Source organism: Rhinopithecus roxellana, chromosome 13 (assembly GCF_007565055.1).
Source record: "Rhinopithecus roxellana isolate Shanxi Qingling chromosome 13, ASM756505v1, whole genome shotgun sequence".
Lineage (NCBI taxonomy): Eukaryota > Metazoa > Chordata > Mammalia > Primates > Cercopithecidae > Rhinopithecus > Rhinopithecus roxellana.
This window is the reverse complement of record NC_044561.1, coordinates 100275117-100299221: the sequence shown is the minus strand read 5'-3', so window position 1 is coordinate 100299221 and position 24105 is coordinate 100275117. Positions and strand designations below refer to the sequence as shown.

At 42.7% G+C, this 24105-nt stretch overlaps 1 protein-coding gene across 2 annotated transcripts in view; it reads right to left on the bottom strand.

Annotated features, from left to right (window-relative positions):
• Nucleotides 1-24105, bottom strand: part of C13H20orf194 (chromosome 13 C20orf194 homolog) — a 168672-nt gene that overhangs the window by 56688 nt on the left and 87879 nt on the right. For both annotated transcript variants that reach the window (XM_010378967.2, XM_030914275.1), the window contains exons 17-21: nucleotides 20552-20663; nucleotides 18987-19057; nucleotides 17990-18040; nucleotides 17290-17377; nucleotides 3475-3578 (exon numbers count right to left, since the gene is read on the bottom strand). In XM_010378967.2, coding sequence (XP_010377269.2) covers nucleotides 3475-3578; nucleotides 17290-17377; nucleotides 17990-18040; nucleotides 18987-19057; nucleotides 20552-20663 — 426 coding nt within the window. The remainder of the gene's footprint in view (nucleotides 1-3474; nucleotides 3579-17289; nucleotides 17378-17989; nucleotides 18041-18986; nucleotides 19058-20551; nucleotides 20664-24105) is intronic.

The window sequence follows — 24105 nt, the reverse complement described above, 5'->3', positions numbered from 1 at the left end:
CATTTAGTACTTTCGTTTTCCGTTTTTTTTTTTTTCAGAGACAGGGTCTTGCTCTGTTTCCCAGGCTGCAGTGCAGTGGTACAATCATAGCTCATTGTAAGTTCGAGCTCATTGCAACCTCGAACTTCTGGGCTCAAGTGATCCTCCCACCTAAGTCTCCCAAATAGCTGTGACTTCAGGCACATGCCATCATGCTTGGCCTTTTTTTTTTTTTCTTTTTTGAGATAGAGTTTCACCAGACTTGGTGCCCAGGCTGGAGTGCAATGGCGCAATCTCGGCTCACTGCAACCTCCCCCTCCCGGGTAAAAGCGATTCTACTGCCTCAGTCTCTCGAGTACCTGGGACCACAGGCGCGCACTACCATGCACAGCTAATTTCTGTATTTTTAGTAGAGACAGCATTTCATCATGCTGGTGAGGCTGGTCTCGAACTCCTGACCTCAGGTGATCCGCCCTTCTCGGCCTCCCAAAGTGCTAGGATTACAGGCGTGAGCTACCACGCCCAGCCCCATATCCTGTTTTTAAAACTTAATTTATCATTACCATCAGCCATGTTATCATATACTGTCAGTAAGCATTTCCAGTGACTGCACTCTCTCACCCTGTTGGGCCACCCCCATGGCTTGACATGAGCTATTCCAGTTCTCCTCTGCCAACAGTTCCTTAGTATAAGTTAGTATACTTCAATACTATATTAGCATAATTTAACAATAAATGCTAGTTTACTGTTACATATGATAGCAGGAGGTTGTTTCTGATGTAATTTCTTCTATCTGGTAAGTAGCCTCATGTCCTCTGAACACCCCTGACCTCGGACTCAGTGTTTCCATGTTAATAAAGATACAACTCTTTGCAGAAAAAAAATATTAACTCATTTGTCTAAATCACCAAAAATGTTTTTCCCAATTTTAAAAATTTGCCTTTTGAAATACTTTTTAAAAATTATTACATATATATATATATATATATATATATATATTTTTTTTTTTTTTTTTTTTTGCGACATTCTCACTCTGTAGCCCAGGCTGGAGTGCAGTGGTGCGATCTCGGCTCACTGCAACCTCGGCCTCCCAGGTTGATGCGATTCTGCTGCCTCAGCCTCCCAAGTAGCCTGGATTACAGGCGTGTACCACCACGCTCAGTTAATTTTTGTTTAGTAGAGATGGGGTTTCACCATGTTGGCTAGGCTGGTCTTTAACTCCTGACCTCAGGTGATCCACCTGCCCCAGTCTCCCAAAGTGCTGGGATTACAGGCATGAGCCACTGTGCCTGGCCATAAAAAATTATTTTTTATTTTTAATTAATACATAATATGCACATATTTATGGGGTATAATGTATTGTTTCAATACATGTATACATTATGTAATGATTAAATCAGGGTAATGAACGAGAAATCCATCACCTCAAACATTTATCATTCAGAATCTTCTCTTCTAGCTATTTTGAGATCTAAACACCTTACTGTTGACTGCAGGCACCCTACTGTGCAACAGAACACTAGAACTTACTCATCCTTTCTAACTTTGTATTCATTGATCAACCCCTCCCCATCCCCTAAAATACTTTTTAAAGGGTTTTGTATTACTAATTAGTCTGATAAATTTTATGATATACCCATACAATGGAATACTACTTAGCAATAAAGAGAACACAGCTATTTACATATACAACATGGATGAATCTAAAAATCACTATGTTAAGTGGAAAATGTCAGACTCAAAGGATACAGAATAGATGATGTTCATTTATATAACATTTTAGAAAATGCAAACTAATATATAGTGACAAAAGCTAATCAGTGGTTGTCTGAACCCAGGAGTGGAGGGAAAGATGATCTGTAAAAGGGCATGACGAAATATTTTGGTTTGATTGTAAAGGTGGTTTCATGAATGTACACATCTGCCAAAGCTTTAAATCAATACAGTTAGTTGTATTTACAGTATACTTCAATAAGTTAAATTGTCAGCAAAAAAATTTTTTAAAATCAGTAACTGGTCAGCCAGGTGCGGGGGCTCACACCTGTAATCCCAGCACTCTGGGAGGCTGAGGTGGGCGGACCACGAGGTCAGGAGATGGAGACCATCCTGGCTAACACAGTGAAACCCCGTCTCTACTAAAAATACAAAAAATTATCCGGGCATGGTGGCGGGCACCTGTAGTCCCAGCTACTCAGGAGGCTGAGGCAGGAGAATGGCGTGAACCTGGTAGGCAGAGCTTACAGTGAGCCGAGATGGCACCACTGCACTCCCGCCTGGGCAACAGAGCGAGACTCTGTCTCAAAAAAAAAAAATTCAGTAACTGGTCAAATTTGACTCATTTTTCCTTTAGAATTTCTTGTATTGTTTCTAAGCTTAGGAAGTCTTCTAACCCCTAGAAGTTTAATAAATATTCATTTTTATATTCTATTTGTGAAATTTAAACATATTTAATTTTAATCCCTCAGAAGTTCATTTTGATTTTTGGTAGAGGTAAGAATCTATTTTTTGTCAAAATTAGCTACTTATTATCCTAGTACTGTGCTTTTCATGATGCATTCTTTCTTCCCTGATATTGGAAGACTCTTTAACCTAATGGCAAAGCTTTAATCTAATAGGGCCATCCAATGTGTCCAATTGGTCTGCCTACATTTTTGAACAGCCTTTAAGGCTGCAGGCTCTATATGGAAGGAAAACTTGCTCAAAGAATTTGTTTTCTGAGCCATCTGACCAAAATACCTCACATAGTCTCTGTCCTAGTTCCCAGACAGACTGGTTTTGAGGCTGAGGCCAGGTAGAGTGGCGGGCCTGCCCTCTGCTCTGGTGTTGCACTGAGACAAGCTGTGCCTTGGCCACAGAGTAAAGGCTAGGAGAAACTCATTGCTACCCTCTTCCCCTTAAGGTGAAGGGGAAGTGTTGGTGCAGCCTGGTGAACTTAGAGGACTGTTACAGGACGGTGGAACTTTTACAGAGCTGGAGAGGAAGTCTGGGTGTATGATGGAGGAGGGGTTAAACTCTCACAGGGAAAGTGAGCCATTTCTCTCCCTCTCTGGCTCACTTACAATCCTGTCCATGCTAATGTGTATGTGAAGCCTCATCAATACCACAGGATGCAGCTCCTTTCTGGTTTTTCAGTGGGTGAGCCTTATGTCCCTGGGCCTGAAGGCCACCTGAGAGGGGCCACTGGAGGCCTTCTCAGCCTGCGTCATAGTCCTCTTTATGGTGAATGAATTGGGCATGGGTAGCTGCTGGCCTTTCTGACCAGAAGCCCTTTCTAGGTAAGCCCTTTACAGAGCAGTGAGGTTGACGAGGCTCATAAGTGTCTTGAGAATGCCCAGGCCTCTCCACAACCTCCCTCCCTGACTGCCTCAGTGGCTGTGCTGGTTCCTGACATACTACCCTGTGGTAGTGGAGGGGAGACAGGAGTTATTTAGTTTTCCCCTCAAAAGTGTGAGGAACTTTCCGACCAAAAACGCCACTGACTAGTAAAACACCTACCCCATCATAGAAGGAAATGGAATTCATGTGATCCTTGGAAATGATGATACTTCCATGACGACAGTGAGAAAACAGAAGGCCACTAGAGAAGAAATGAACATTCCCTGGAAGGAAAAGAGAGTTGGTCAGAGCTGGAGGGCTGGGTGCTCTGGGTCAGATTCCAATGTCCTCTTGCACAGCAGTGTGGTAACTACAGGCCAGTATCAGTAGCAATTACGTTATGCAATTTGTATACTGAGCCCTGTGCTCTGAGGAAGCCAAAGTAACCTCCCAGAGCCTCAGAGGGAAACGAGGCATCAGATGCAGTCTGCATAAGAATTAGAAAAACAAGTGAATAAACTATCAGCTAATGGGGAGAAGCAAAATTCACATTCCCTTATGAGTATCTTCCAGGGAAACACACTAAAAAAGACTTTGGGTATATCTGCTCCATTTACTGAGTTTACAGATTTTCCTTTCTTCTGCTTTGCCAGAAGCTGGCTCAGCCCTAGAGAGACCACATCCCTCACTTAGGGCCTGAGAAGGAGCACTCGACTCTCAGCTGAAGACTGGTGAAGGGAGCTTAAGGTCCCTGTGCCCAGCAATGGAACATTTGAGTTAGGTAATGAGTAGGTTCTACAGACACTGGGGGGTTGCTCTTCTGTAGTTCACAAAAGCAAGATGGGTGGCAGGTGGACACGGATGTGGGTTGCTCGGAACAAGGATTCAAGTCTAAGGAGAGCTGTTGTGTCCTGGATGGTCAAGGTCATATGCAGCAGCTCGGTATAGGCCCTAGGGAGCAGACCATGGAAAAGATGGAAAACTAAGATGACAAAGATTAATGCCGGGCCTGGGCTTGCTTTGGAGACACAAAAACAGCACCCAGAGCACCCATAAGACTCCCAGGTGAAGCTGCTCTCTGGGGTGGGTCCAAGCTGAATCTTCCATTCCTATAACAGCTTTTCTTTCCATGTTTCTACATACAGAGAGGAGATGAAGTAGTTCTTAAAGCTCAAGGCACAGGTTTGAGTTTATTGTCATTAAGACCTCATTGCCAAGGCAAAGGTCAAGAGATAAATAAGTGAGACTGATTCCTTGAGTTGTAGCTCCAGAAAAGCAGTGCAAAGCTCTGGAGATCGGAATGACAAGAATAGCGAAGGCCAGGAGTCTGAGAGTTGCATTCGCATCCTGGGCGAGGAATCTAGAGACTGCAAGCTTTGAAGGCTTCCTGAGGAGGTGAGGTTTCAGAAGGAAGGGAGGGGCTTAGTTAGTATGTGTTCACAGCAGACAGGAGAAGTGAAGGGAGAAGGAGGCGGTTTTTAGGTACAAGAAGAACTGGCACCTGCCTCTCATGGAAGAACCAGATGCCCAGTCAGAGGGACAAGCCAACCTTAAAATCTGTGGCAGCCACAGCCAGCAACTATCCAGGTTCAAGCTCTGGAAACCTCTACTCTCCAACAAGTAGCCTGGCTTTCCATGCATACTGCCTTTTTCTGAGGCCCTCTGAAAAGGAAGCTACTCATGCCCCAGCCTCATCCTGTACCAACCCCAAAGTTCCTCCATGCTGCTCCCAGGCCATTCTCCCCAACACCACAGCATGATACTTTCATTCCTCTAGAGACACAAGACCCTCGCTCTACTGCTCACACCTACTACCCTCCTGACCATGCCATATTTCAAATTACCCTGAATGTGCTCAGTCTTCCCCTCCAATGCAAACACTTCCATTCCTTCTTAGAGCAGTAAAGCTGCACCCAGAGTGACTTCTGAAATCTCCAGCCCAGCAGCTACTCTCTGACTCCAGCACCCCATCCCCCTTTTAGCTGTCTCCCTCCCCACACTCCATCCTCTGATGTCACTGAGCTTTCACAGTCACAGTATTTGCATTTTCCCCTATTGCTCAGAAATTTCTGATATTCTTCTCATCCACATCAAGGGCAGATCTTCTGGGACAAGACTTACCTTTAATCTTTGTTCTGTTAAAAGAAAGGAATGGGAACAGGTTTCATGCAGTATTTACTAAGCACCACACATGTCATACACTATAGTTTTCTGTTTTCACAACTGTAAGAGGTGGTATTGTTTTTTCTCATAGGACAGATGAGAAAACTCAAGCTTAGAGAGATTTCCCCCAAAATCACAGTATTACTTGGTGGTGGAGCCAGGTATAGAACACAGGTTTGTCTGATGCCAAAGACACTATACCACGCTGGTGCCCTTCACTTCTCTCGTGCCTTTTTTTCTTTCAATTCTCCCCTGTCCAAAGCCCAGCTGTGGTGAATCTGACGATGTGCCTTCTCTGCTCCCTCAACCACAACAGGCCACAGTGCTGTCCCGTAGCCTGTTTACTGCTGTCTCCCCACTCCTTCCATCAGCCTACAGAGCTCATTCCAGACCTTCAACACTCTCCTAAAACCACAACCCCACCAACTCCTGCCACAAGATGACTCTACTTACTGTTTCCAGAGAGATACGAGGGGTCCACAGGTATCACGAGGTAGAAACTGCTCCTACTGCTGAGTGCTTAGTACCTGCACCCTTCCCTGTCCTGGGTACCTCTCTACCTGTGTACTTTTGAAGTGAACCTTTTCAGAAACAAGTCTGGTGCTACTCGAAAGGCCTCCTGGACAAACCTCAAAATCCTGAAGCTTCCAGAAAAAAGCACAGATTGGAGAAGCTGGCACATTCCATCTACTCAATAGGAAGACGGGAAAGGATGAGCGAGGTCATCTCCAGCATTTCCTCTCCCACTAGACTCTAAAGCCTCAAAACAAAATGGAAAAGAGGAAGACAAATTCACAAGACAGTGCTGGAAAAGCACTCATTATGGGGCATGGGCCAAGGCAAGGTCTCAGTAAACAGGATCTAATTTCAGTACTGTCCTGTGATCTGTCCTGTGATCGCAGCTGCCCCTCAGCCTGGCTTTGTGAGCAGTAACTCTGTCATTATTCTCAGAGCACACATGAGATAAGTGAAGTGACTTACTGGGTGGCCCAGTGCCTGTGCTCTGGTCTCAGATCCTAATCTGCTTGAAGCAATAACCCTTCTGGTATCTGCTCTGGACTCTTGACTGTCAGACAGTGGTCTGAGGGCCATGCCTTTGCAGGGGTTCACAGGGGCCAGGGCAGCCAACTCCTGAGGAGATCTCCCTGACTTTTTGTGCCATCCTTGGTGTCCTTAGTGGATGAGCTCTGTCCTTTCTCCTCCAATCTATAAGTCTGAAAATCCAGGATAAGAGGAAGTTTCTCATTACTGCCCCAAAACCAGGAGGACTGCAGTTTGGTTCTGCATTTGATTGAGCTCTGCATCCCTGGAAGTTCAACGAAAGAGGGATGAGCCCTCAGGGTAAACCAAGATACCAAGCAAATGCCAGTGAAGAATTTGGCTTTCCTCTTTCAGAAAACTGGCTGTACAAATAAAAATCTTCCAACAGTCCAGTCTATGGGAAGAGGGAACATTTATCACTGCTGGGGAAATTTATGATGCAATGGCTAGATGATTTTCATCCTATGTCTATAAATGTGTGTGAAATGTACACACAAGGTTTAAAGAAAAAAAAAAAAACAAAGCAACAACAACAAATCCCAAATATCTATGCACTCACCACCGGGCCTAAGAAATTGAGCATTACTAGCACTATTGAAACCCCCTGGATGTCCTTCCTCAATGACAGTCCTTCTCTTCCACCCAAGGGGGAACAGCATCCTGAATTCTGGATGGTTTTACCACACTTGAATGTATCTGTAAACTGTGTATTACCTAGTTTTGTCTGTTTTTGTTTTTATATAAATGAAATCCTAATCATGTATTCTTCTGTGACTTGCTTACTTCTCTTGACATTCTGTTCCTGAATGTAACCCATGTTACATTCAGGTTACAAGTAACAGGCAGCCAAACAGTTCCCTCATGCTCAGTGCTGTACAAACCTTTACTTTTTTTTTGAGATGCAGTCTCACTCTGTTGCTCTGGCTGGAGTGTAGTGGTGCAATCTTGGCTCACTGCAATCTCTGCCTCCCAGGTTCAAGTGATTCTCGTGCCTCAGCTTCCCGAGTAGCTGGGATTACAGGCACGCACCACCATGGTCTGGCTAATTTTTGTATTTTTAGTAGAGATGGGGTTTCATCATGTTGGCCAGGCTGGTCTCGAACTCCTGACCTCAGGTGATCTGCCCGCCTCAGCCTCCCATAGTGCTGGGATTACAGGTGTGAGCCATCGTGCCAGACCAAAACCTTCGTTTTTAAAGTGTTCCTCCAGCCAGGTGCAGTGGCTCATGCCTGTAATCCCAGCACTTTGGGAGGCTGAGGTGGGAGCTTCACGTGAGGCCTGGATATCAAGACCAGCCTAGCCAACATGGTGAAACTCCATCTTTACTAAAATAATGATAATAATAACATAAAATAAAAAAATTAGCCAGGCGTGGTGCCACATGCCTGTAATCCACCTACTTGAGTGGCTGAGGCACAAGAATTGCTTGAACCCAGGAGGCAGAGGCTGCAGTGAGCCAAGATCACACCACTGCACTCCAGCCTGGATGACAGAGTGAGACTTCCTCTCAAGAAATTTTTAAAAAGTGTCCCTCAATAGCTTCAGGTGGACACAAGACAACACATGAGAGGGTGCAGAAATATGGCAGCAGAGAGCAAACCACCACTGGCCTGGGCCTCTACAACACACAAAGGTGAAAGCCAGATTGGTCCCCAGGGTTCTCAGGATGTATTCACTGTCCCATGTTTCAGTGGGTCCAGGATCCTGCTCTGCATTGCTAACAATTTCTGCCCAATGTAAAAACACTCTGGAATCTGTAAATCACTATAGGGAGAGTGAAGGAGCTGCCTAAGCACCAACCATTCACTGATGCCTGTAGGAAATAGAACCCATGCATATATGGTCTACTGATTTTCAACAAAGGTGAAAAGACAATTCAAAAGAGAAAGAAGAGTCTTTTCAACAAATGGTGCTGCAAAAACTGGATATTCATATGTCAAACAGCAAACATCAATACATCCCTCACAATGGAAATTCTGCCCATTCTCATCAGCCACAGAGGAAAACCTCATACTTCACAGGGATATTGGGTAGAGTACTGAAAAGGATTTTGCTACAGTAGTGGGGTAAAATTAATCCTAAGTCAAATGTTGCTCTGCTTCCTGCCTAATAAAGCTTTAAAAAGCAAGACCAGGTAACAGGATTAGAAGAAAAAGTTATTGGTTGGGCACAGGGGTGCATGCCTGTAATCCCAGTACTTTGGGAGGCTGAGATGGGTGGACTGTTTGAGGCCAGGAGTTTGAGATCAGCATGGACAACATAATGAGACCCCATCTCTATTCAAAAATAGTAATAAAATAAGAAAAAGTTATTAAAACAGATATAACTATATCACGTTTAATAAGCTGGAGAAAAGAATGAACCATATTAGTTTGAGACATAAAAGATATAAAAAAGATTCAAATCAAACTTCTAAATATGAAAAATACAATGTCTAAGAAGAAAAATACACCGGATGAAATTAATGGCAGTAGACAATGCATAAGAAAAGGTGAGTAAATTAAAATAAACAGAAGTAGAAACTATGCAAAACAAAACACAAAGAGAAAAAACCCTGATCACAATAGTAGGGAACATCAGGGATCTGTGGGCCAACTTCAAGCAGCCCGATACATATGTAATGGGAATCCCTGAAGAGGAGGGGAGAAACGTTTAAAAAAAAAATGGCTGACAAGCTTCTGCATTTGAGGAAGACTATAAACTCATCCATCCAAGAAGCTAAAAAAATCCAAAGCACAAAAACCATGAAGAAGCTGGTGCGGTGGCTCATGCCTGTAATCCCAGTACTTTGGGAGGCCGAGGTGGGCGGATCACCTGAGGTCAGGAGTTTGAGACTAGCCTGGTCAACATGGTGAAACCCCGTCTTTATTAAGAACACAAAAAATTCAGGCTGAGTGTGGTGGTGGGTGCCTGTAGTCTCAGTTACTTGGGAGGCTAAGGCAGGAGAATCACTTAAACACAGGGGGCGGAGGCTGCAGTGAGCCAAGATTATGCCACTGCACTCCAACCTGGGTGGCAAGTGAAACTCCATCTTAAAACAAAAAACAAACAAAAAAAACATGAAGAAAACCACACCAAATCACATCAAAACCAAATTGCTGAAAAAAAAATTTTAAAAACCAAACTGCCTAAAATCAGTGATAAGCAGTTGGGGGAAAAGGATATCTTACATAGAAACAGGCCGGGCGCAGTGGCTCACTCCTGAAACCCCAGAATTTTGGGAGGCTGAGGAAGGTGGATCACCTGAGGTTGGGAGCTCAAGACCAGCCTGACCAACACGAAGAAACCCCATCTCTACTAAAAATACAAAATTAGCCAGGTGTGGTGGCACATGCCTGTAATCCCAGCTACTCGGGAGGCTGAGGCAGAATTGCTTGAACCCGGAAGGTGGAGGTTGCCATGAGCTGAGATTGTGCCATTGCACTCCAGCCTGGGCAACAAGAGTGGAACTCTGCCTCAAAAACAAACAAACAAACAAACAAACAAAAAAAGAAAGAAGCAAACAAAGATAAGGATGGCAGCAGATTTCTGCTTAAAAACAATACAAAAGTAAGAAGACAGGGGTGGGGCAATGTCTTTAAAGTACAGAAATTTGAAAAATTTTCTTTTACCAAAAATCTGAAAAACTTAGATAAAAGGAAAAAAATTCCTAGAAAATTCTGTTTCCAAGACTGATCAAGTAGAAATTAAAAACCTGACTAACTCCATAATCATTAAAGAAACTAAATCAGTAGTTAAAAACCTTTCCTTAAAAAATAAATCATGCCTTCAGTGTTTCATAGGCAAGTACTAAGAGTCAAAAAATAAATAATTCAAATCTCATACATAATATTTCACAGTAAGGAAGTACAAAAGAGAATACTCCTTGGCTAGAAAATCTGACCCTAAACCAGAAATTACAATACAAAAAAAGGAAAATCAGCTAATCCCATTTATGATGTAATAATCCTAACAAAACTATTAGCAAACGAAACTATTAGCAAACTGAGTCTAGCAGTATACTAAAAATAACGATCCAGTTAGCTGTTCCCAACAATGTAGAATTAACATTTAAAAAAATCAAGTAATATAGTAGTTTATTATGTTAATAGATTAAAGGAACAAAGTTGTAAGTGCAGGAAAAAAGCACTAATAAAAATCAAGAAACATTCATGATAAAAACTTATTAAACTTGTAATGAAAGGGGAATGTTCTTACTGCAATAAAGGTAACTACCAAAAAAAAAAAAAAAAAAACTCACAAGTATCAAAACGCAGAGGAAGCGGTAAAGCTCTCTCTGCTAGACAGGAATAACACAAGAATACCTGTTATCATTACTCCTATTCCATGATGTACTAGTGGTCTGAGCCAGTGAAGGCAAGACAAAGAAATATAATAATTGGAAAGGAAGAAATAAAGCCATCATAATTCACAGATGATATGAGTGCCTACAAGTAAAACTCTGAAGGATCTAGATTATTAGAATTAATAAAGAATAAGATTAAGGAATACAAAGCAAATATATGAATATTAAATACAGTTAATCCTATAACCAGCAATTCTACCATAATTTAGGATTATAATCCTAGATAAAGCATCAAAAGTATAATCATAAAAGATATTTCTGACAGTAAAAAATATATAAAATAATGAGAAAATTATAATGCTATATTAATAGGCATTAAAAAGACATAAATACACATCATATTCACGAACTGGAAAACTCAGGTTTACTTGACATGGTAAAAATGACAATTCTCTCCAAAGTGATCTTTAAATTGAACACAATTTCAGAAAAAAAAAAAAAAACCCAACAAGTTTTCTGAAAATCCTGAAAAGCCAACACAAAAATGTCAGTAACTTGGAGCAAAGTGCTAAGAACAGCCAAGATACTCCTGAAGAAGAAAAAAAAGGTGGGAACTTGCCTTATCACATTAGAGACTGAATGTTTGTGTCCTCTCCAAAATTCCAATGTTGAAGCCTTAACCCCAAAAGTGATGTTATCTGGAGATGGGGCTTTTGGAAGGAAATAGGGGTTAGATGAGGTCATGAATGTGATGAGGTCATGAATGTGTGGCAAGGTCTATTGGGATGTAGTGCCCTTGTAAGAGCTACCAGAGAGCTTAGCCCCTACCACGTATGCACAGAGGAGGAGTCATGGGGGCACACAGTAACAGGCAGCCTCTACTGGTCAAGAGAAGAGGCCTCAGGATGAAACCTCCCTTGCCAGCACCTTGAACCTGGACTTCCCAGCCTCCAGACTGTGAGAAATAAATTTCTACTGTTTAATCCACTCAGCCTGTGGTATTTTGTTACAGCATCCCAAGCGGACTAAGACACCATATAGAAATATGTTATCTATCCTAAAATAAGACAATGTGGTATTTTCTCAGGGAGAAACTGAATAATGGAACAGAACAGAGGGCTTATGAATAGACGCACACATAAAGAGACTTGATTTATAACAAAGCTGGCACTGCCGATCAGTGGGAAAAGAATGATTTTTCAATAACTGTTGCTGAGACAGGTGGCTACCTACATTTAAAAAGTGAAATTAGACTCCTATCTCATATCACTTTCAAAGAGCAATCCAGGTGGATTCTTTGAAAAATTGTATTTTTATAATTCAACAGAAAAAGCCTCAATAGATCTAACATACATGAATCACATAGGAAAAGATTAATTATCTTGATTACATTAAAATTAAGAACTTTTATTCATTAAAAAGCATCAGAAATAAAATAAGACAAGCCACCAGGTGAAAGAAAATATTTGCAATATACTGAATTGACAAATAATTAGTATCAAAAATCTATAAAAAATTCCTGGCCAGGCACAACTTTGGGAGGCTGCGGCAGGCTGATCACCTGAAGTTGAGAGTTCGAGAGCAGCCTGACCAACATAGAGGAACCCTACCTCTACTAAAAATACAGAATTAGCCAGGCATGGTGGTGCATGTCTGTAATCCCAGCTACTTGGGAGGCTGAGGCAGGAGAATCGCTTAAACCTGGGAGGCAGCGGTTGCAGTGAGCCGAGATCATGCCATTGCACTCCAGCCCAGGCAACAAGAGTGAAACTCCATCAAGAAAAGACGAATGAACAAACGAACTAGAGAGAGAGAGAGAGAGAGAGAGAGAGAGAGAGAGAGAGAGAGAGAGAGAAAGAGAAAGAAAAGAAAGAATTCCTAAAATAGGCCAGGCGCGGTGGGTCACGACTGTAATCCCAGCACTTTCAGAGGCTGAGACGGGCAGATGACCTGAGGTCAGGAGTTCAAAACCAGCCTGGCCAACATGGCGAAACCCCATCTCTATTAAAAATACAAAAATTAGCTGGGCATGTTGTTGCGCGCCTGTAGTCCCAGCTACTTGGGAGGCTGAGGCATGAGAATTGCTTGAACCTGGGAGGTGGAGGTTGCAGTGAGCTGAGATTGCGCCACTGCACTCCAGCCTGGACAACAGAGTGACACTTAGTCTCAAGAAAGAAAAAAAAAGGAATTCCTAAAATAAACAAGAAAAAGACAATCTAAAAGAAACATGAGCAAAAAACAAGAACAAGCATTTAACGGAAGGGAAGTATAATGGCTTGGCCAATAAATAAAGATGGTTCACTAATAATAAGAGAAATGTAAATTAAAATCCTAATAATACAGCACCGCACACTCACCACAGTGGCAAAACTGGCAAAACAGCAAGTGTTGGCCAGAATATGAAAAAACTCAAATACCTGTATGCTGCTGTTGGAAGTATAATTCGGGACAATCAATTTGTAAAACAGTCTGGCCTCATTTAAAAAAGCCATATGTGGGTTCATATTAAAATTCCAAATTTTTACTCCTCATTCCAACCCGACAGAAACATTTGCCCATGTGGACCAAGAGACATGCACAAGAATGCTCATAACAGTACAGTCTGCAATACCTAAAAAAGCCTATATTTACTTATTTATTTTTTAGAGTTAGGGTCTTGCTCTGTAAGCCAGATTGGTGTACAGTGGTGAGATCATAGCTTACTGCAGCCTTGAACTCCTGGGCTCAAGTCACTCTCCAGTCTCAGTCTTCCAAATATATGGGACTATAGGAATATGCCACCATGCCTGGCTAATTTTTTTGTTTTGGTAGAGATGGGGTCTCGCTGGTCTTGAACTGTTGGACTCAAGCAATCCTCCTGCTTCAGCCTCCCAAAGTGCTGGGATTACAGATGCTGGCTAATTAAAAAAAATTATTTTGTAGAAACAAGAGTCTCACTCTGTTGCCCAGGCTGGTCTTGAACTCCTAGCTTCAAGTAATCCTCCCGCTTCAGCCTCTGAGAAGCTGGGATTATAGGCACAAGCCACTGCACCTAGCACAAAAACTATAAAAAAACCCACATGTCCACCAAGAGTCAAAATGATAGCGCATGCTAGCAAAAATGAATACTATAGGGCCATGAAAATGAGTAAGCTATATGGCTTACATACAACAAACTGGATGAATCCTAGGAATATCGAGCAAAAAAAGCATGTCTACAGTATGATTCTATCTGTATTAAGTTCAAAACAAGATATTGTCTGGGGATATGGGCATGTGTGGCAAAACTCTAAAGCAGGTTCCTGAGGATTAGGTACTGGGCAGCCTGCCTGGCCACAGACAGCAGGGCGGGGAGGAGAAGGGCACATGAAGGACATGAATGAATGGAAAGCTGAAAAGCAAGACATCTTGTAATAGCCGACGCCACTAACTGGTGAACAGAAATAGTTCTAGAGCTGAAAAAACTTCAAGGTAAAGGAAGTACTATTCTTTTCTTTTTCTTTTTTTGAGACAGAGTTTCACTCTTGTTGCCCAGGCTGGAGTGCAATGGCATAATCTCCGCTCACCACAACCTCTGCCTCTCAGGTTCAAACGATTCTCCTTCCTCGGCCTCCCGAGTCGCTGGGATTACAGGCACGCGCCACCACGCCTGGCTAATTTTGTAGTTTTAGTACAGACGGGGTTTCTCCATGTTGGTCAGGCTGGTCTCAAACTCCTGACTTCAGGTGATCCGCCTGCCTTGGCCTCCCAAAGTTCTGGGATTACAGGCATGAGCCACCGTACCCTGCCAGGAAGTACTATTCTTTTCATCTGTAAGTAATTGCTGGGTGAAAAATCAGAAGACCTGTACTATTCTCCAGACCTGGACTACCCTCTAGATGCTGCCATTAACTTGTACTACATCTCAGTCAGGGTGAGGGAGCTTAAAAAAAAAAAAAAGGCATGGAAAAAATAACAACTTGTACAACATCAGGCAAGTTTTCACCTTCTATGGGACTCAGGATATGAAGATCAATCAAGATAATGCATCCTGAGGAGCTGAAGATAATCTTCAGGGGATGGGAACAGATAAATTTCAAGCTCATCACAGTCCCAAGTAAAGGCAGATTTATAAAGACATTAAAGACAATTGAACTTCAGGACTCCTTACCTGCCCAAGCCCCCTTCTAAGGCCCTAAGAAGAGCCCTAATCATTTTGTAGTATTTTCCTTAAGAGAGTCCCCAAATGGTATAAACTTCAAGCCCCACAAAACTTACATCAGCTTCTGACCTGAATCCCAAAGTGGTCAAACGCTTATCCACAGGAAGGGGAGACTCCTGTTTAAATTCTCTGCTTCTATTTAATTTCCCTGCCTCAGAAAACCATCTCCTAATTTAAACTAGATTCTCCTCAGGAACGAAGAAAGTTTAAAATTTAAGTTTTCAAAAGACTATGACTAATAAGGCTCCAGAAATCCCTGGCTGTGCCTTTATTCTTGCACAGAGACCTTAGGATACACTGAATCTTGTTGGATAACTCAGTACAATGCAAGACTATTTTTCTAACAAGGCCCTTTGCTAAGAAGGTGCAAACTAATTTTGGCAAATATCCCTGCTAAATATTATAATTGGCTCAAGGATGACAGAGCACAAACCACCTCTGTGTTGTGCCTACAATCTGCTTTTAAAACACTATGCAATCTTGCCTCAAGGCTGGTAGTATTACCACACACTCCCTGCCTTCAGCAAATGTTCCTAACTCCCGGGTTCTCTGCACTAGGATCCGGAGAGGCAGAAATGCAGGGACAGATGTGATAACAAATGCCACTGCCACTCCAGCAGTATGTGGACAGAAAACCAGAACTCCTTGTGCTTTGTCTTCTGTGTGAATGAAGGGGCAGAAGCTGAAGCAGTGGTCTGAGAACAGGGACAGGAATTTGCCGCCGGACAGAATATTTTCAACAAGAACAAATCATCCAGAAAAGGGATTTGCTTAGTAGAGGTTGAGGAATTTGTAGAGTAAGTCAGAACTCCTCCTTCACATAAAGGCTATATTCAACAGGGAAAGAATAGGACTCATAAGAAAATGTTATTTTGAGGAAGCCAAAGAGGAACTTGCAGTAAATCCCTGTAAAATCCATGCAAGACCAACAAGGTTTTTCAGGATTTTATATGAGCAGAAACACTGCCAGTTTGGATTGAAAGGGACAGAGAAAGTATAAAATTGAAGGAGACTGTTGGACCCTCAAAATTCTACTGGCAAGAGGCAGGCTGATAAAACTACTCAGCTACAAACAAGGTGCTACCTTTCACTGAAAAAGGAAGGATGACAGCAGTGTAGCCACAAGCCCAAAGGGTGGAGCCATGAGCCCAGAGCAAACCAAGAGCAAACAGGGTAGAACCAAGAGCACCGAGGCAGAGCTGAGAGCCAGAATTATTCCCAGGCCTTGAAACCTAATCAAGGAACTGAAGTCTGCCCAGCTGGACTTCAAAGCTGCCTTGGGCTGGTGACTCCTTTTTACCTTCTGTTTTTCCTCTTTGTGAACCTGAAGTCTATGCCAGTCTCACCTTGTATGTTGGGAGGGCTGCAGGCAGATGACTTGCCTCTTTACTTTCGTAGGTCCACAGACACGGAGAGGAACTATGGTCAGGAGCTGTAGACAGATTACTCTCCCAAGCCTCATTTACCATGGGACTTAGATGATCTTGATCATGAGATTTCGGATATTTAAGCCCATGAGATTTAGGACTTTGACCTGTAGCCACAATGGGATGAGACCCTTGGTAGGAGGTAACCAGGGACATGAATTATGGGGGCCAGAGGGTGGACTGGGATAGGCAAAAACTTAAGATGCTGATAGCAAAGAATAATTAGAGAGACTCCAAGTGTGAGAGAGATTCAATACAAGAAGGTTCTTTATAGCTGAGATGGAGGAGGTCACAAGGGCAAGGACTTCTGGGAGGAGGAGCTGAGAGGATCCCTGTTTGACAATCAGCAACAAAACGGGGACCTCAGTACTACAAGTGAAAGGAACCAACATCCTGGCTGAGATTGGGAGAAGATTCTTCCCCAGAGGCTCTAGATAAGAGTCTAGTCTGCTTGATGCCTTGATTTTGACCTCAAGAGATCTGGGTCCAGCCAAGCCTGCCTGAACTTCTGACCTGGAGAACTGTGAGATAATAAGAGGGTGTTGTTTTAAGCTAGTAAATTTGTGGTAATTTGTTACACAGCAAGATAAATGAATCCAGATTCTGTTTAGGTCCACAAATTCTATTTCTGGAAATGCTGCTGCCCTAGCCCACTCGGAGAGCTAACTAACCTCAGGCAGCAACAAAAGGACCAGGTACAGTTCTGTGATCAGCCCCTCCTAGCATAAATTTCCTCATCTACAAAGTGGGTGGGTCAAGAGAGAAAAGCTGTAGGAAAACATTTCTGTACCACAATTATGTTCAAATAGAAGACGTATTATTAATCACAACTCCCATGCTACCATTTGCAAATGAGGGACCCAGACATGGCCAAGAACATTAAAGTCATAGCTCCTTACCTTCCTCAGGCCAGGACTGTAGATTGCTGGAATAAAGATATGCTCCTTCTCCTCCTGTTAGGAAAGTGCCCAGGAAAGACTCATCCCCCTTTAAAAACAACAACAAAAACAAAAACCAAAAAAGAACAGGTGATTTATAGCATAAATATTCACAGAATCAAAAGTCCTGCCCAAATATGTCCATCTACAAAGCTGAGTCAGGCTCAGACATGCCCAATGTATTCCATGGCCTTTGGCATTGTCTGGCTCTTTGGCAGGTTACTGGCATCCTTGATTTGTGCTGAGAAAAAGAACATTAAGATTCTCTCTGAGTCCAGGCATCAAAGCCTGCAATGCTTGTTCATGTTCCAGTGGATTTATTTCCTTTGTGAAAACGGAGGCAGCTTCTCCTTGGCCTAAAGCCTTGATGTCTCAGCTCTACATGTCTAGGCCAATCTGGGATCTACTTTTAATACTACGGGGAGATTTTTAAAAAAACACCAAAAGGCCCTCATGGAATAAAGAATCCCTCTAGTTGTATCCCCCATAAATGGTGATTTCGAAAGCTCTGCTGGGAAGGGGAGGAATGCAAATAGGAAGTGAAGACAACACAGTGCAAATCCTTTATATTAGTAGTGAGATGAAGTATTTTAATACCTTTATGAATTGCTTACGTTATCTTTTGATATGATGTTAACACTGAAATAAGAAGGCTGCTTACCCTCACTGCTTGCTGGGTTTTCTCAGACAATTTTACTTCATTATCTTCTACCTGTGTCCAAAAGGAATGCAGATTTTCAGTCGACTACTTCAAGGGAAAACCCTGCTAGGTCTCCCTACTGTGTTCAGATATTCCCAGGACACTGGCTGGGCAGTCTTTCACCATGTCCATGTCCAGTGTTCTCAGGCCCTGACACACCTGAGATGTCTGCTGGTCACCAGGGCTCAGAGCCCAAGGCCATGGTGGGCTCTCTCACTAGGACCTGAGGTCCAGCTAATGAGCTTATGACAAGCAGAGGGGATGTGTGAGTCTCCACCTATATTTCACTTCAGAAAAAAACAACTGTTTTTAGGGATGAAGCAAAGAGAATGTATTAAAGTATCTTCAGAGAATGTCTTCTCATTGAAACACGTTCAGATTAGAGGATAACTCTCGGTCTTCCCTGTCTGTGTGGGAACTGTAGAAGCAGAATGTGAGCACTCTCAAGCAGGGACTCAGCCCATTAGCAGACTCATTGCTGTCACACCTACGTTCCAAGGCCCCAGTTTCAGAACAAGTGCCTCCCACTGCAGAAGATGGGACTTTTCTACAAATAGAGAGATGTTGCAGTAAAAATTCTGTAGCAACCACTCTACCAGGGAAGCAAGTCATGGGATCCACTTCTCATGATCTGTGTGACCTTGGCTGGGCCGTTCAATTTATAAGCTCAGTTTCCTCATCTGTAAAATGAGGCTGTTAATTTCTTCCTTTCACAATTTAACGGTGACCCATGTGACTTTGTTCCTTTCTTTTGAAAGTTTTCTAAGATTGTGAGAGTTAACGAAATTAAGTTCATTTGTATAAAGAGAAAGGACTGGGATAAAAAATTCCATTCCTGAACAACAGCTAGTTCAGGATCTGACATCCCACCAGGGGCCCAACAAAGAGGCTCTTCCTCAAATGTTCACCCTGATTTCTCCACACATAGGTCCACTTCTACCTGATGAATGACACTAACCAGCCAGGAGCAGAATCTGGGTACAGCAGCAGTCAGGACTATGGAGCGGGTTTCTGTGGTAACAGTGCCATCTGCAGGAAGACCACACACATGCCAGTTACTCCCCTACCACGTCAGCCTGCCTCACAGGCCCTAGACCCTAAATGCCCTTCTCAGGGGTTAGGGCTTTTTTTTTTTTTTTTTTTTTTTTTTTTTTTGAGACAGAGTCTCGCTCTGTCACTCAGGCTGGAGTGCAGCGGCGCCATCTCGGCTCACTGCAACCTCTGCCTAGCAGGTTCAAGCAACTCTCCTGACTCAGCCTCCCAAATAGCTGGGATTACAGGTGTGTGCCACCATGCCGGGCTAATTTTTGTATTTTTAGTAGAGACGGGATTTCGTCATGTTAGCCAGGCTGGTCTCAAACTCCTGACCTCAGGTGACCTGCCAACCCTGGCCTCCCAAAGTGTTGGGATTGCAGGCAACATGGCAAAACCCTGTCTCTACAAAAAATATGAAAAATTAGCCAAGCGTGGTGGAGCATCTGTGGTCCCTGCTACTTGGGAGGCTGAGGTGGGAGAATCACTTGAGCCCAAGAGGTGGAGGTTGCAGTGAGCCGAGATCATGCCACCACACTCCAGCCTGGGTGACAGAGCAAGACCCTGTCTCAAAAAGAAAAAACAAACCAAAAACCAAGAAACAAAACTTTTGGGAATTAGTCCATTTTACCATTACATTCTTTTATCAAGATAGTACAGGTATACATATTAAAGATCAAAGAGAATTACTATCAGGCTCATTCTACCATTCTTTAGAATATTTTCATTCCTTAGAATATAGTAATTCTTTAGAATATTTTGCCAACTTAACAGGTAAAAAAATAATACCTAATTACTGTTTCAGTTTTTTCTATTTTTTTTTTTTTTGAGACAGAGTCTCACTCTGTCACCCAGGCTGGAGTGCAGTGGTGCGATCTCAGCTCACTGCAACCTCCGCCTCCCAGGTTCAAATTCTCCTGCCTCAGCCTCCCAAGTAGCTGGGATTACCGGCACCCACCATTATGTCTGGCTAATTTTTGTATTTTTAGTAGAGATGGGGTTTCACCATGCTGGCCAGGCTGGTCTCAAACTCCTGACCTCAAGTGATTCGCCCACCTTGGGCTCCCAAAGTACTGGGATTAAGGCATGAGCCACTGTGCCCAGCCTTCAAGTTGCTTCTTCTTGACTCCCAGTGAGGTTACATATCTTCATTTATACATAGTCCTCCTCTCTTTTTTGTTTTCCATGTCTGTGAAGTGCCTGTTCATTTTTTTTGCTCATTTTACTATTGAGTAGCTTATCTTTTCTTATTAATTTGTAAGAGTTCTTCATAAAGTAGGATGTACACCCTTTGTTCATCATTAATATTCCTTTTTTTTTTTTTTTTGAGACAGGGTCTCGCTGTGTTGCTGAGGCTGAAGTGCAGTGCTGTGATAAGTTCTAATATTTTTACCAGTTTACTGTTGGTCTTTTGCCTTAGTTTATAGCTTATTTTGCCAAAAAAAAAAAAAAAGGCTTAAGGTTTGCTTTCTAAAGATCACATATACTTACCCTTTTCTTTAACTAAGATTTGAGAAGTCAAAAACGATTCAGAGAAAACCACAGATCCTAAGCAACCATTTCCTCCCAGCAAGTCAGGAATGTCATAGATGGTCATACAAGCCTAAATGAGAAACCAGTTCGATCAGTTACCAGCCCAAAACCATCAGAGAGAAATCCATAAGAACGAGACCACAAAATACTGCCTAAGGAACATGGCAAAAGAGTACTGAAGAGTTTCTAGGGAAAACTGGAGTTATCCTAAATACATCTTTGAACTGGGAGGTGACTTTAGGATCACCCGGGCTTCCCTGAAATTGCTCCCTGATCAGAGACACACTTGGGCTATAAGGAAAGTATCTTTGTTTCCATATAGTCCCTCAAATTGCTTTATACTGACTAGGCACAGTGGCTCATGCCTGTAATCCCAGTAACTTGGGAGTTCGAGGAACCCAGGAATTTGAGATCAACCTGGACAACACAGTGAGATCCCCATTCTACTAAAGAAAAATCAGACTGGGCATGATTAATCATGCCTGTAATCCCAACACTTTGGGAGGTGAGGCGGGTGGATCACTTGAGCCCATGAGTTTGAGACCAGCCTGGGTAACATGGTGAAATCCCATCTCTACTAAAATACAAAAAAAATATTAGCCAGGCATGGTGGTGTGTATGCCTATAATCCCAGCTACTTGGGAGGCTGAGGCAGGAGAATCGCTTGAACCTGGGAGGTGCAGGTTGCAGTGAGCTGAGACTGCATCACCAAACTCCAGCCTGGGCAATACAGCAAGACTCTGTCTCAAAAAATAAATAAATAAATAAATAAATAAATAAATAGCCAGGCATGGTGGCATCTGCCTGTGGTCTCAGTTATTCAGGTGGCTAAAGCAGGAAGACTGTTTGAGCCCAGGAGGTTGACGCTGCAGTAATCTATGATCATGCCACTGCACTCCAGCCTGGGCAACAGAGCAAGACCCTGTCTCCAAAAAAAAAAAAAAAAAAAAACAAGCAAGAAAGCTATTCAAACTTTTATGGCCAAGATAAATAAAAGCAGAGGCTTCACTAGCCCGGAAACCAAATTAGAACAACTCAGAGAGCTCCCAAATGTCCAGTAAGAAAGCCCTAATTTATCAGGTAAAAACTAGTGAAAATGAACAATTCTGGGAAGAAGCCAGCAGAAGAAAGAGAAAATGATGTTAGCTAGAGCTAGAGTCTTGGATGACCAGGAAGATCTGATGAGGGACATGGGATAAGCAGCACAAGGACCTGTCCCATCCTACCCTGAATAGCGGTGAGCGGTGGGTGCTGGTGCAGATCTCCTGAGACTAAGTCCACTTTCACATATTATCGTTCTAGCCTGGGACCCCTGTCCCACCCCTTAGGACACAGACAAAAGACCTGAGCCCCTTGAATGGATTGCTGAATTTTCAAATAAAAACTTAAAGAGGGCACAAGGTTGAAAAGAAAAAAACCACAGTTAAAGCCAAAGCCCTTAATTTTCCATATTATTATGATAATAGGATATATCAAAGAGACAAGTAGGCTTCTATATTTGAGTTAACTTTAGAAGGTTTATCTAAAGCTGTCTCAAAGGATTTCTAGCATCTGAAGACACAGAACCCTCCTGAGCTACATGGTCCCTCTTAAGTGACAATGGCAATCCTATGTCTTTGGTTCCCAGACCAATCAGGTGGACAGATCCTCTGGGTTCCTGATCCTTCATGTTCATATTTGGTCACTGATATTGAGGAAGGGAAAAGAGGATATTAAAAAGATAACGTGTAGCATTTGTTGGACACTTGTTATGTACTTCCCACCATGTGGCACAGGGAAAGAAAAAATATGGTATGGTGCCTGTCTTCAGGAAATCTTAATGTATAGCTGGAGAGACAAGGGCATTCGTACACAAAGGTCATCATATGACACATTATGATATCATATGATACATCAGGATTGAATTATTCCTTAATTTGTGTAGTACAAACTGCAACTGCAAGGACTATAGGAATACTAGTAGGGAGAAATCAACAGGGAAGGCTTTGGGGAGGAGACAGAACTTCATCTCTGGATAAGAGGACAGAATGTAGACAGAAAGCATCAACTTGCTGCTTCTTATTTCCTATCTCATTAGCTGTGCATACTTGACGCAAGACTATGATTTTACTGGATTCCTAATCACCTGCTACTATGCAAAGCATCTTCCAAAGCACTGTGTAAGAGTCCCAGGAGAGAAGTCAGACTTTAAAGTCTAACAAGGAGATAAAGTATGATCACCTAAATATCAGAAAGTATCTCCCAATGTTTTACTGATATCACAAAAAAGTCTGAAATAGTTCTAAAAGAACATCCACACAAAATGTTGACAGATGGGGACCAGGAACATTACAAAAACATAAATTACAACCTTAAAAAAATTACCCTTGTTGTACTATTCTCTGTAGATGGGTTAACACTACTGACAGGAACTTCTGAGTTACTTTTCCACAGGTGATGGTGATGGGGATGTGCTTGTACCAAATTATCCACAGCTGCCCACCCAGTTCCCTGGAACCAAAGCTTTTTGGAACTAAGGTTCAGGCAGTGGTCACAGAACAGACTCAAGATATAACACACACCACAAACAGAATCTTGGCTGGATATGTACCACCCTCTCATGCACCATTTGCCAACCTTCTTCACATCAGGATGTTCTGGGGTAAACGGAGGACTCAGCCTGTGGCTGAGAGCAACTGGCCTAGAAACTCTGGCTCCCCCAGGCTATGCTATCCCACCCCAGGGACCATTAGCTCAGTGCATCTCCAAACCATCCCCCCAGCACACAGGTTGGAAAACATTGCTCTGACTACTCTACCTCATGGCAGACGCAGGTCCCTGTTGATAACTGGTCATTTAAATAATTATAGTCATGTATCACTTAATGACAGGGATAGATTCTGAGAAATGTGTCATTAGCTGATTTCATCACTGTGTGAACATTATAGAGTTCACTGTGTGAACATTCACTGTGTGAACATTAAACCTAGATGGTATAGCCTACTATACACCTAGGCTAGCTGGTGTAGTCTATTGCTCCTAGGCTACAAACCTGTACAGCATGTTACTATACTGAATACTGTAGGCAATTATAACACAATGGTAATATTTGTGTATTTAGGCACATATACACATAGAAATGGTGAGTAAAAATACAGCGTTATGATATTATGGGACCACTGTTGTATCTGCAGTCCACTGTTGACCAAGATGTCCTTTTGTGGTACAGGGCTGTAGTTAATTTTCCCAGGTTCCCGGTTTTTGTTTGTTTTCTGAGACTAAATCTCACTCTGTCACCCAGGCTTGAGTGCAGTGATGCAATCACAGCTCACTGCAGTCTCAAATTCCCGGACTCAAGTGACCCTCCTGCCTTAGCCTCCTGAGGAGCTCAGGCTACAGATGCATGCCACCATACCTGGCTAATTAAAAAACATTTTTTTTTAGACATGGGGTCTCACTATTCTGTCAAGACCGGTTTCAACTCTAGGTTCCCATTAAGGACATCAATGCAAGTCTTGGAACTCAAAGATGCC